Here is a 12,781-nt window from a genome sequence, read left to right as displayed (position 1 = left end):
TCAATTATCAATGTTATGTATGTCTGCATGTTAAAAGGGTGTGTATAAACTATGTATATAAAAGTTGTAACAGACTAAATTATGTTTTGTATTCACATATTCAGGAGCTTAGCGTCTTATTTCTGGACGGTGGTCACCACATCCTTAAAAGACTTTTCCCTTCACCGACTGGACCGACTGGGACCTTGACAATTTCTGTCAGTGAAAATTCTAATTCAAGTGACTGGTTGAAGGCAATTAGCAGCAAGTTCATAAACACTTCATTCACCCTATGTACACCATCTGGATGTGGATTCCAGGCCATTGAACAACCAGTTGGGCTGGAATTTGTGAGGGATTTAAAGAAGGCTAAACACTACAAGCTTCTTCGTATCTATGTTCAAGCCGACACAAAAGGTAACTCTTAAGTTCTGTAAAAAATGTATGAAATAGAAGTAGCTTCAATGAAATGGGAAATTATTTTGCAGGTTAAAATTGTTATTTAAAAGAAACTCCGGAAAAAGGGGGAAAACTGAATTCTGTTTTTGGGAAAAACTGGCGATTTATTTGGAAAAATGGAGGCTTTTTGGCGATGGGAAAGGGCCGATATTTGGCCCTACAATTAGCCCAAAAATCACTGCTATTAAAGTAATATTCAGCATTATGTTGAATGTCTTAAACTACCAGGACAAATTTAAATACAAACTAGAAAATAAATATATATTTCTTTTTTCTTTTACCAAATATATAATCTTAGGAAAATCTTCCAAAGTAATTCCAATATGTTAACAGTATGTTATGAGAACTATATATATGGCTCAAAGAACGATATTAAATCTTTTTACTCATATAATAAAAACTGCAATTGGACTGGTCAAAGAATGTGTGGAGTCTTCTTGACTCGACACACTTTAACCACTCAAACTGTGTTCATACCCGTATAGTGACATCAGTCTCCCAATTCATTACTGATAGTTGAACTCTGTTCAACAAGAAATGCAGACATGTCATTTGGGGCCATTATTTTATTTATTTATAAGATACGCAAGATAAAACTAAAATTTCAGTAAAACTTAAGTGTTTTTATTTGCAAGTTTCTTTAGCTGACCAAAAGTATGAAAAAAACAATGAGGCAGTACTATGGACAAGGATGAGATCAACTTTTCTTGCATACCGGATGTGTGTTTCCGGCCATAAGACCGGTGCTGGAGAAACTCATCTTACACCCCCCATGTAAGATGAGTCACGCGCAACAACGTGCCACTTATTTCTTTTATTGTATAGTTTATGAAAAGTATATTACGCAATTTCTATAAAGCGGAATCAAAAATAGTATACAATACTTTTAATTAAAATTGAAGATAAATAATTAATAATTGTAAAAGCGAGATTTTTGTAGGAACTATTTGACGTCGATGGTGATTTAAAATCACTGCGCTTTATGACGTCAGCACGCGCTTTTTGGTGAAATGTACAAAAGTGCGTTTTCTACGTCAATTTTTTCACAAAATCATGTTTTTAGGTATGCAAGAAAAAATATCAATCATGTTTTTCCGGTCCGGATCGAAAAATCCGACCCAATGGCACGCTGCGTGACCGATAACTCGGCAAGCCTTGTTATCGGCTTATGCGCATGCCCTCGTGTTGGATTTTTCGATCCGTACCGGAAACACATGATACTTATATGAATACTTGTCCAGATACCAGAAAGTTCTGACCATAAAGTACCATATATGTTTGCTTTTAAAATTGGTTTTGTACGGAGATCATGAACATGAATTTAGTTTACAAAGGTACTCCTAACATTACTGAGTAGTAACCTTTAAATCAATTTAACCATAATTTAAAGAAATTTGCCTATATGTTGTTTCAGACAGGAATGAACTAATCAAGGCCTTCAGAAATGAAACAGTACTAATTTGTTACACTTTGTTACAGAACAGTTATTGTTGAAGGTCATTCAGCAAAATGATATTGTTTTGATGAAAGGAATTTGACACAATGAATTCTTTTATGCAAATCTTATATTATTTTTTATATAGATTCATCAATGGTTTGCAGAAAATTTCCAGTTAAATAACTTAATGATAGGCAAACCAAACGGTTTACATATTTGTTGTTTATGATATAAATATATATGAGCAAATAATGCATAAACATTTTGAGCAAATATTGTTTTACTTTATTATTGGCTGAATGACCAACCCATGTTTATGTTTAGAAGAATCCGGTTAAAAGTTGACAAATGTTGTTTTTAGCTCCACTGGCCAAAGGCCAGAAAAGCTTATGCGATGGTAATGTGTACGTAGTATGTGCGTCCATGCGTCTGTTAACAATTTCTTGTTAACGGGATACAGCCTTCAGTTTTGATTGTATCTTGATGAAACTTGCACAGTATTAAGATACCAATTAGAGCTTGGTTCCTTTGGAAAACCTGTTTCTGCCTTGTTCTTGTTTAAAGCCCACAAGCCATTTTTTAGCTCTAAGTGTCTGTAGATCGCGCATTCATCTTAACAAAGTTGGTTGTGAATGTTAGTTAAAGTTATGCACCTTTGGTCATTACTGGCAACGCCTAGGATTAACAGGTTTGGTAAACTTAAATTGGGAAAGGTTTGAAAATCTTTTTGAGTGTTTATGCATCCATCTCAGCACAGTTGCAATAAATATATATATACAGTGTAATGCTTTATGATCAGTCTTCTTTTAAATTTCATTGTGATTTAATTTTGAAATGCACTAAACAGTGTGAACATGTTGGTGTGAAAAATTTTGGCCCTGCCAGAATAAACTAACATTTAAATCTGTATTTTGGATGAACACTTTAATATCAGGGCTTTTTCTTTCCATTTTAAGAAAAAGACCCATGACATTTACAAAAACAAAATAATCAGTCTCCTGCAGAGAGGAAATTGTTAAAAAATAGTTTCTTTTCCCCTTTTAATATGAAAATGCAAGTACATAGGGTAAGATACCAAACAAATAATTTCAGTATAAGCTGAATTTAGCATGGACCACATCATTAGGAAATTTTCATATCCTTTAAAACAATGTTGGTTTTAGTAAGGTGCATACCAGGGCTGGTTAAGTAAAGAAAAATAATTAATAGTTAAGCAGCTGAACCACTATACCATGAAAAATTAAATAAAAGAAGCGGATATTTTAACATCTTGACTATACTAACATGAAAAGATAATGTCAATCAACCAATCATGCAACTACAAAGCATGAAAATTTTGTTTTTAAAAAATGATGTTTTCAATTTTAACAATTACTATGATTTGTCACACCTCATTTTAATGTTTCTAGTTCTGTTTGTGTTTCTGTTTTATTGTTTACATTAACCTTGCACCTAATTTATTACTTGTAATGAGAAAAAGTATATCAGTCTCTGATGCTTTAATGTCAATATAAATTACTAATCTTGCACATTACATTTAGTGCGTTAATTATCAATTTTATATTATAATTTATTGTCCACAGTGGGCTTTATTTCTTGACATTTTAAGCTTTACTGGCCAAAGGCCAGAAGAGCTTATGCGATGGTAATGTGTACGTAGTATGTGCGTCCGTGTGTCTGTAAACAAGTCATGTTAAAACGATACAGCCTTCAGTTTTGATTGTATCTTGATCCGCCCATTCATGCCTAGATTATGGGCCTTGATAGTTAAAAAAATCAGTATGTCAGTAAATAATTCTTCGTTAACACGATACAGCCTTCAGTTTTGATTGTATCTTGATTAAACCTGTATGGTATCTACATATCCATGAGAGCTCGGTTCCTTTCGAAAACCAGCCATAACCGCCCATGCATGCCTTGATTATGGGCCTTGATAGTATGAAAAAATCTGTGTGTCAGTAAACAGTTGCTCGTTAACACGATACAGCCTTCAGTTTTGATTGTATCTCAAAGAAACTTGTACAGTATCTACATATCCATAAGAGCTCGGTTCCTTTCGAAAACCAACTAGATCTGCCCATGCATGCCTAGATTCTGGGCCTTGAAATGATTAGATTATGGGCCTTGAAATGATTAGATTATTGGCCTTGAAATGATTAGATTATTGAAATGATTAGATTATGGGCCTTGAAATGATTAGATTATGGGCCTTGATAGTATAAAAGAATGCTATTGTGTAATAAATGCTTGCGAACATGATACAGTCTTCAGTTTTGGGTATTCAAATACCCATAAGGGGTTGGTTCTTTTCGAAAACAGTGATGTTGACCACACAAACCCAGACAGGAGAGCATAGGCCCTTTTGGGCCTCTTGTTATTTTAATGTGCTAGTATCAGTCATTTTTCTTGAACCAAATTTTGTTTGGAGCATAACAAAAAAACTAGACAGAGGAATTGATTGGAACTTGGAACATACATAGAAACAAAGTTGTGCCTATTTGCATGAATAATAATTGTTTGGGCACTTAATTTCAGAGTTATCTCTCCTCATGATTTTTTGTTTCTTTTTAATGTAAATTTTGGATTGGCGCTTATTCCGAAATATCTTTTCTTTAAAAATAATACAGAAACATTATACATAGATAATATAGCCTTGTGAAGTTATAGAACTAGATTTTTAAGTCTTGGTTACTTTTCCCATTTGTCATTTATTTAAGGTAAATTTTGTCATGGCATTGACTGAAAAACACTCCATAAGATTGAAACATAGTACATAGAGTAAAGCAATTTGAAGTTGTGTGCCTTAATAATAACTCTTGGGCTAATTGTTTCTCGGCTATTTTCCCTTATTTGTTCTTTTATTACAGAATTTTGTCCTGGCATCTCACTTAAAAACTACTTGAAGAATTTGATTTAAACTTGAAACATATAGAGACATTGATGTGAATTTTTGCACTTTTCAAAGACAATTCCTCTGGGTCATTTAATAGCATAGTTATCTCACCTGTTATTAAAAAAATAGGCTTGGAGAAAAATATGTATTTTAAAAATCTCTTTCCAGTAATTATCATGGCTAAACTTTAATATGTTCAAAAGAAACTCATTTGATACATTACGTATTTCAGGAAAGGCAAACTACTCACACCATTTCACTTCAACAACACAGCCCCCCATCATCACCCTCAACAAACACTGAATGCGACAGCAACACAATACAACAGCCACAAACACTCAAAAGAAAACCCACAGCACAAGACACACATCACACATTGCAATGTATTAGACAACCCACTCACACCATTTCACTTGAACTTGACAACACATCATCATCGTCATCACCCACAGCAGATTTCACAGATTACAACACCAACACCACACAAGCACCAACACTCAAAAAGAAAACTACAGCACAAGACATACACAACACATTGCAACACTTTAGACAGCGCTCTCACACCGTTTCACTCGAAATTGACAACACATCATCATCACCCTCAACAGATTTCACAGATTACAACATTAACACCTCACAAGCACCAACACTCAAAAAGAAAACCACAGCAAAAGACAGACACAACACATTGCAACACTTTGGACAACCCACTCACACCATTTCGCTTGAACTTGACAACACATCATCATTACCCACAACAGAATACAACACCAACACCACACAAGCACCAACACTCAAAAAGAAAACTACAGCACAAGACAGACACAACACATTGCAACACTTTGGACAACGCTCTCACACCATTTCACTCGAACTTGACAACACATCATCACCCACAACAGATTTCGCAGATTACAACATCAACACCTCACAAGCACCAACACTCAAAAAGAAAACTACAGCACAAGACAGACACAACACATTGCAACACTTTGGTCAACCCACTCACACCATTTCACTCGAACTTGACAACACATCATCATCACCCACAACAGATTTCACAGATTTCATCACCAACACCATACAAGCGCCAACACTCGAAAAGAAAACTACAGCACAAGACAGACACAACATATTGCAACACTTTGGACAACGCTCTCACACCATTTCACTTGAACTTGACAACACATCATCATTACCCACAACAGAATACAACATTAACACCACACAAGCACCAACACTCAAAAAGAAAACTACAGCACAAGACAGACACAACACATTGCAACACTTTGGACAACGCTCTCACACCATTTCACTCGAACTTGACAACACATCATCACCCACAACAGATTTCACAGATTACAACATCAACACCTCACAAGCACCAACACTCAAAAAGAAAACTACAGCACAAGACAGACACAACACATTGCAACACTTTGGACAACCCACTCACACCATTTCACTCGAACTTGACAACACATCATCATCACCCACAACAGAATACAACACTAACACCACACAAGCACCAGCACTCAAAAATAAAACTACCGCACCTGACAGACACAACACATTGCAACACTTTGGACAACCAACTCACACCATTTCACTTGAACTTGACAATATATCATCATCACCCCCAACAGATTTCTTTGAAATTAATACCACACAAGCACCAACACTCACAACACAAGACAGACAACAGACACTTCCAGACAACCATTTTTCAACACCAAGCTGTTCATCCCCTTGTCAGGTAAGTTTGTATTGCAACATTCATTCACGTTTTGTCACTGGTTTTATATAGTCATATTGTAGAACATAATTTTTTTCTCGATCTTGTTAACTGCTTTCAAACAAAGTTGAATTCTGGTCATTAAAATGAAATATGTTGTTATGGAGTTTGTTGCATGTGCACAGCATCAAACTGTTTCAGCACATTTTCTTTACTTAAAGTAATGTACCCAAAAGTGATATGAAGGAAGCATGGTATATGATGACTTAGAAAAAACTGTATCCAGGGCTTTTTCTGGCCATTTTGGGAAGCATACCCTAGACACTTAGGGCAAATTGGCCTGTGGGTACTATAGAAAAAGTTCTGGTATCCTATAAATAATTTAATGTAGAAGGGATTTTGCATCCAATATTGGTGCGTTAATACATGAACTGCGTTGCATGCTTTAAGTATTTATGTTTAAGTTGATTTTATGTTATTTTCAGTTATAAACAGTCATAATTATGATAATAAAGATGATCCCTATGATAAATTTTAAGTCTTTAACTTTTATTTGTTCTGTTTTAGCCTCATCAGGTCCAAGCAGAAAGGGATATGCAAGACTTCTTTAAGGTAAAGAGATTAATGTTTCATTTCATTATTCTCTGACTGAATATGCATGATGATCATGTTGTAGTAAAAAGAAAAATTCAGTCAGAGTCTTCACCTGTCTGTATGTCTGTCTCCTAGTTTACCTGCCCTGAACAATTTGAGTGGTGAAAGCGAAAAGGTTCTATCTGCTTCTTAATGTCACTTAGAACCTTTTCGCATTCAGCCCTCGAATTACAATCTCAGAAAACAACATAAATGCTTATGTTTTTAGTTCCAAGAATAAGGAGGGCTATACTACCCAGTATCACTGTTTGTTCAAGTTTTATGACAAGTTGGGATTTTCACTTGTCCAATACCATTCGATCAATTCCGTGAATACTTTAAACAGTTGTTGTTGGCCATCACATAATGAAATTAAATAGCTACATATTATCCTTTATACAAATTGTAGGCCCTGATTGACTATGGAACTTCGGTTAAAATTTTATGGCAAGTTTGGATTTTAATTAAAACAAATTTATACCCTTCATTCAATTGACTTTTTACTTAACACAACCAATGATGACCATCTTACAAATAAGGTTACATAACTCCATCTAAACTTTGTTTGACTCTTTTCTTTTTTTTGACAAGGACATTTTTTTACATATTGCTTAATCAGATTTTCTCAAAAGAAAAACAAATTTTGAATATGACTTTTATCATTGCTTGGGCTGGCTGGTGGGAGGGCAGGGTCAACCTCATTGGTTAATTTGTGCTAGGTTTGACATCTAGTGACCAAACTTGGTATATAGGAAGAGTTTATGAAGACCTTTAATGGGATTGCGTTTGAGACCAATGGGATCAAGGTCAAGGTCAATGCTTAAATGAATAGAAAAATGGTTGGTATTGAATATAGGGCCAACACATTGCAAGCAAACTTGGTTTATATGCTGAGTTATAGAGACATTTCATGAAATTGTGTTTTTGGCCCCTGAAAGTTATGGTAACTGTTGACTTTTCAATTAGATTTTTGTTGCTTTTGACAGGCACATACATCATTACTTGTAAGTCAAAGTGGTATAGTCGAGCGTGCTGTCTTATGACCCTTCTGGTTGAGCATATGTTCAGTCATTTTGCCAAACAGCTACTAAAATAAGTACAAGATGACCAAAATGATGTGAAGTGACAATTGTGTATGAGCAGATTATTAGATAGTTGATTTTGTTTTGTACAAACATTTTGAAAATGTGCAAATCCTGATAAACTTTAATAGTAATATACCAGTGATTTGCATTCGGAAATCAGTACCATATCATAATTTTTTTAATATTACAGAATTAGATTATTAATGAGACAAAAAGTATATCACTGATATGTTTCATTTGGAATCTTGAATATCTTAATTTTTCTTGTTGCTCAACTCCATGACCAAAATAGTTATTTTGCTGAGCCTCGAAGTTTGCATTCATGGCAAAAGAAAAACATGCTGTATTTAGTAGAACTTTGACCAAATACTACCTTTGTCATATTATATAATTCAAGTATTGAAATAGTCCACAGCAATCGAGAATGCATTACGTTTCTACTATTTCAGCTGCAGAGTAAACTTGAAGAAAGGCATAAAGTAAATATTTTATTCAATTGTCAATGATATAACTGTTCAAACCTGATTTATGTTTCAATTATTCTGTCTATGCATTTTAGACCCTTTCACTGAAGTGTTGAAAAGCATAAAAATTTGACCTTGTCCATCTGGCCTTTTTCAGTCCAAAATTTTGTCTTTCATATCTCCAAAAATATGTATGGCAAAATCACTAAAATTCACAAGAAATTAAAATAATAAATTCAATAATAAATATATATTTGAAAGATTATCGGGATGTTTTTCCCAATCTGCTTCAGTAATTAACTCAACATATATGTTTTACAGCTGGCTGAAAAAAGATTTCGACACAGAAAAGTACCAACCAGCAGGGGAAGAATTATAACAATTGTACATGAGGCCCATGGGGGAAAAAGTGCCTCGTTTGTTTCGTCGGAGGATGACAACATACAGGTATGAAATTCCAAAAATTAATAAAATTCAGTAAAACTCGTGTTACGACTTTTTGACCATTTTGAGGCAGATTTGTACAATGATCACCTTGATAAAAGACATCAAAGGGACTGTCTCACAGATTTGCACCAAAAAAAGTTTTTTTATGTAACGAATCTTAGGACATTTAGCTAATAAAATGTGTTACGCTTTGATATCATAATTGTAAAAAAAAAGGTACCAAATTAAAAAAAAATTGTGTCGGAGACCGGGTTCGAACTCGCGTCGCCAAAATTGAAGACCAGCGTCTTCCCTACTGAGCTATCAAGACTTACACTAAACGGGTGGCATAATTAACCTATAAACCTACCTCGGTAATATCACGTGATAACACCGACTAGCCAATCACCAGGTAGACATACCTAGTAATCTTTTTTAAAGGAAAAATATGAAATAACTGCAAAACTTAAATAAATTGTAAACTATGTGGTACTTCAATTAGTAAGTTTCAATGCATTGTACACATCGATGCCAAGTTTATGTCATTATTCGACAATTTCATTTTTTTCCGCAATTTTATCATCTGTGAGACAGTCCCTTTAAGGACTTAAAGGACTTATGATTTCCATTTTTCTTCAATAGGCGCAGTATTGACTGTGCTTAAAACTTTTGTAAATGAACAAATTTGGTTTCATTGAAATTACGTGTGTGTTCAGTGTTGTTACATGTGGTGAAAATGGATATATTTATTGCAACATGCTTGAAAATAAATAAATGGTCAAATTAAGCTGTGTGACTAGTTATAATTTGATTCATTAACATAGAAATAAAAAGTCTGTGAAGCAAACAATTACAAATGGTGACAGGCAAGAGTTCCATATCCTAATGAATGCAATCAAACAATTGATATCTTTCAGGTCATATATGATTTTGCATGTAGTGCATTTGCCGGGGAGATTCTGCCGCCAAAATTTCAACTGGCCAACATTGAGGATGGGGAAATTTATCCACAGAGAAGTCCCATCACTACCTCAAAATTGCCTGAAATTTTGACAATTGTAGAAGAGGTAAAATTTTGAATGTTTTTCATATTTTTGGATACACTTGCATATTTAGTTGTTGTTTGTTTTGCGTCCAAAAGTGGTGTGAGCTTTTTTAGCTTGACTATTTGAAGAATAAGGAGGGCCATACTACTTGCCGCAACATTAGCATCCAGGTCTGTTTAAGGTTATAGAACAGGTTGAGATTTCACTTATAACTCCAGAACCCTTTTTCAATTCATTTAATACTTCACAAATTTGTTCGAGATCATCTCATAATAGGTTAGGTAACTCCATATTATCTTTTGTACAAATTATGGCCCCTGATTCACTATGAAACTTTGGTAAAGTTTTAGGGCAGGTTTGTTGGGATATTTATAAATAACTTCAATACCTTTCTTTCAACTGACTTAATACTCAACAAAAATGTTCATGACCATCACACAATAAGGTTTAATAACTCCATATTATCTTTCATACAAGTTATTGCCCTTGATTGACTTTGGAACTTTTGGTTTAATATAAGGGCAGATTAAAGTTACAAGACAAGTTGGGATTTTAACTCTAAATGCAAAGTATATTTCTTGATTGACTTTTTTAAATTTTATTCTTATTTTTTGACAGGTATACTTTAATATACTAAATCAGGTTTTCACAAAGGGATATGGTCATGGTCACGGTTACTGTTGCTAAAAATAGAAGAATGGTTAGTACTAAATATCTTCAAGTAAGGATTGAATTAGTGTGACCAAACTTGGTATATAGTAGGACAAGGTTATGGAGAGCTTTCATTGGACTGCCTTTTAGCCCCCTAGGGTCATTGTTACTAAAAATAGATTAATTTTTGGTTCTGATTTGTAGGAAGATGGTATGGAGGTCTTCCATGGGATTGTGTTTGTGGCCCTTATGATTATGGTCACTATTACAAAAAAAAAAAGCAGTTGAAACAGAATCTCTTCAGCCAATCATTAAAAACCAGTTGTTTTTTATCATCAGGAGTTCTTGTTTATTTTCTAATTTGTTTTTTATTGCTTTTGACAAGCACATTTCTCCTAAATAATGATACTTGAAAAACTACTTTTAGGATTTTTAATGATCTTGAAACCAAGATAAAGGGGCACCATGCAGAAATCATGTGTGCAAGAACCATAAACATATCTTCAGTTATTAGAAAATGTCTTCTTGTGTTTTTTTAAAACGATGTATTGATGTTTTTCAGGATTATACAATGAATGAAACAGTCACCAACTACGACGAAGTTTTGTGGACCGTGAATTAACTTTGCCAGTAGCCACTCGGAGAAACAAAGTATTTTAAGTTGACACATTTAACACACAACCAAACATAATGTGTTCATGCATTTACAAACGTGAATGAGGAAAAACTGAGAGTACTTCAGTTAGTTTACTTATTCATTCTACAGCCATTGTGAAACAAGTTATTACAAAATTATTCATCACTCTTGATGGCACAGATGAATCTGAGTGTCGTCTTGTGTTGTGGAGGAAACCGAAGTCAGATTGCCACTAAAGCAGAAATCTATTCCCTTAGTCCAGAAGAAGCTACATTGTTCATGGATCTTGAAACAACAGAAAATAGATTTTTCAATATTGATAAAACAAAATAATAGCATTTAGTGTATAAAGTGTTATTATATACAAACTGAATTAAGGTAAAAATTGTGTTAATTTTGAAAACTGAATGGTGTGATATTCCTTGGAAAAACTGATGTGCATAGTTTTCAAAAATTGAAAAGATAAACAGTTTAAAAAGCTGATTGAATATCCAAGTAGATATTTGTGTTGAACTGTATTCAGACACTACATGAGAACATCAAGGATGTGAAAACAAGAACATTAAAACTTAGTTTTTAACTTAAGTATATGTCTTGCTCTATTGTTGCTTTGCGACCTGTTAAACAGTTAGTTTGAAGTTCAATTTTATTTTATATTTTATATACTTATTCAATATGAGTGACATTGCAACTACTTTGCAAGTAGCTTTAAATGACAAGGTCCAGTGCAATGTTGTACTCCAATTGCAGTCTGGAGAAGAATTTTTTTGTCATGATATTATCTTAAGTTTAAATTCATTTTATTTTTCAGCAAAACTTAGCAAAAATTGGTCTGGTAACTCAGCAGAACCTAGGATCATGTGCATAGAATTTAAAGATGAGATTGTCATAGGTGTAGTAAAATTCATGTATGGAATTAATTGTACTTTGTCACTTACAAATATTGAAAGTTTTATAATGTGCTCAGTTTTTTATGGGGTTGATTCGTTAACAACATTGTGCAAAGAATTTCTAATGGAAAATCTCAATTCTCAAACTGTTTTCAGATTTCTTAGTTTATCTTGTACTAATTCACTTGATAATGTCAAAATACTTTGTTTAACATTTTTGGACTCGAATTTTGAAGAGTCTATGGCAGCTTCTGATGATTTTTTTTCGCTATCACCTGAAGTTATCACTCAAATAATTCAGCGTTCTTCACTTGGTGTTCAAGAGGAGTTTTTGTTTGATTGCTTAATTCATTATTCTGACAGTGTTGAACATTTTGATTGGACTTTGATTGTAAGGTTTATTAGATTTTTCTGTATGACTTTAGAATATTTTATATGTAATTGT

General features: G+C 33.8%; 1 protein-coding gene across 2 annotated transcripts; it reads left to right on the top strand.

Annotated features, from left to right (window-relative positions):
• Positions 1–245: 245 nt before the first annotated feature.
• Positions 246–11,484, top strand: LOC128218238 (uncharacterized). 2 transcript variants are annotated; one of them, XM_052925847.1, is made up of 7 exons: positions 246–396; positions 5,002–6,525; positions 7,072–7,116; positions 8,672–8,701; positions 9,008–9,133; positions 10,030–10,179; positions 11,372–11,484. In XM_052925847.1, the coding sequence occupies exons 1-7, from the start codon at positions 376–378 to the stop codon at positions 11,429–11,431; spliced, it is 1,956 nt and encodes a 651-aa protein (XP_052781807.1). In that variant the 5' UTR covers positions 246–375; the 3' UTR covers positions 11,432–11,484. The 2 variants fall into 2 exon arrangements, with proteins under 2 accessions (XP_052781807.1, XP_052781808.1); XM_052925848.1 differs by lacking the exon at positions 8,672–8,701.
• The last annotated feature ends 1,297 nt before the right edge of the window (positions 11,485–12,781 follow it).

Source organism: Mya arenaria, chromosome 14 (genome assembly GCF_026914265.1).
Source record: "Mya arenaria isolate MELC-2E11 chromosome 14, ASM2691426v1".
NCBI lineage: Eukaryota > Metazoa > Mollusca > Bivalvia > Myida > Myidae > Mya > Mya arenaria.
This window is presented reverse-complemented; position numbering and strand designations above follow the sequence as displayed.

Excerpts from the sequence above, each read along its gene's own strand:
- LOC128218238 (XM_052925847.1), top strand. The coding sequence starts at position 376 with ATGTTCAAGCCGACACAAAAG. Across the intron at positions 9,134-10,029 it reads CGGAGGATGACAACATACAG|GTCATATATGATTTTGCATG; the intron begins GTATGAAATTCC and ends GATATCTTTCAG. Across the intron at positions 10,180-11,371 it reads TTTTGACAATTGTAGAAGAG|GATTATACAATGAATGAAAC; the intron begins GTAAAATTTTGA and ends GATGTTTTTCAG.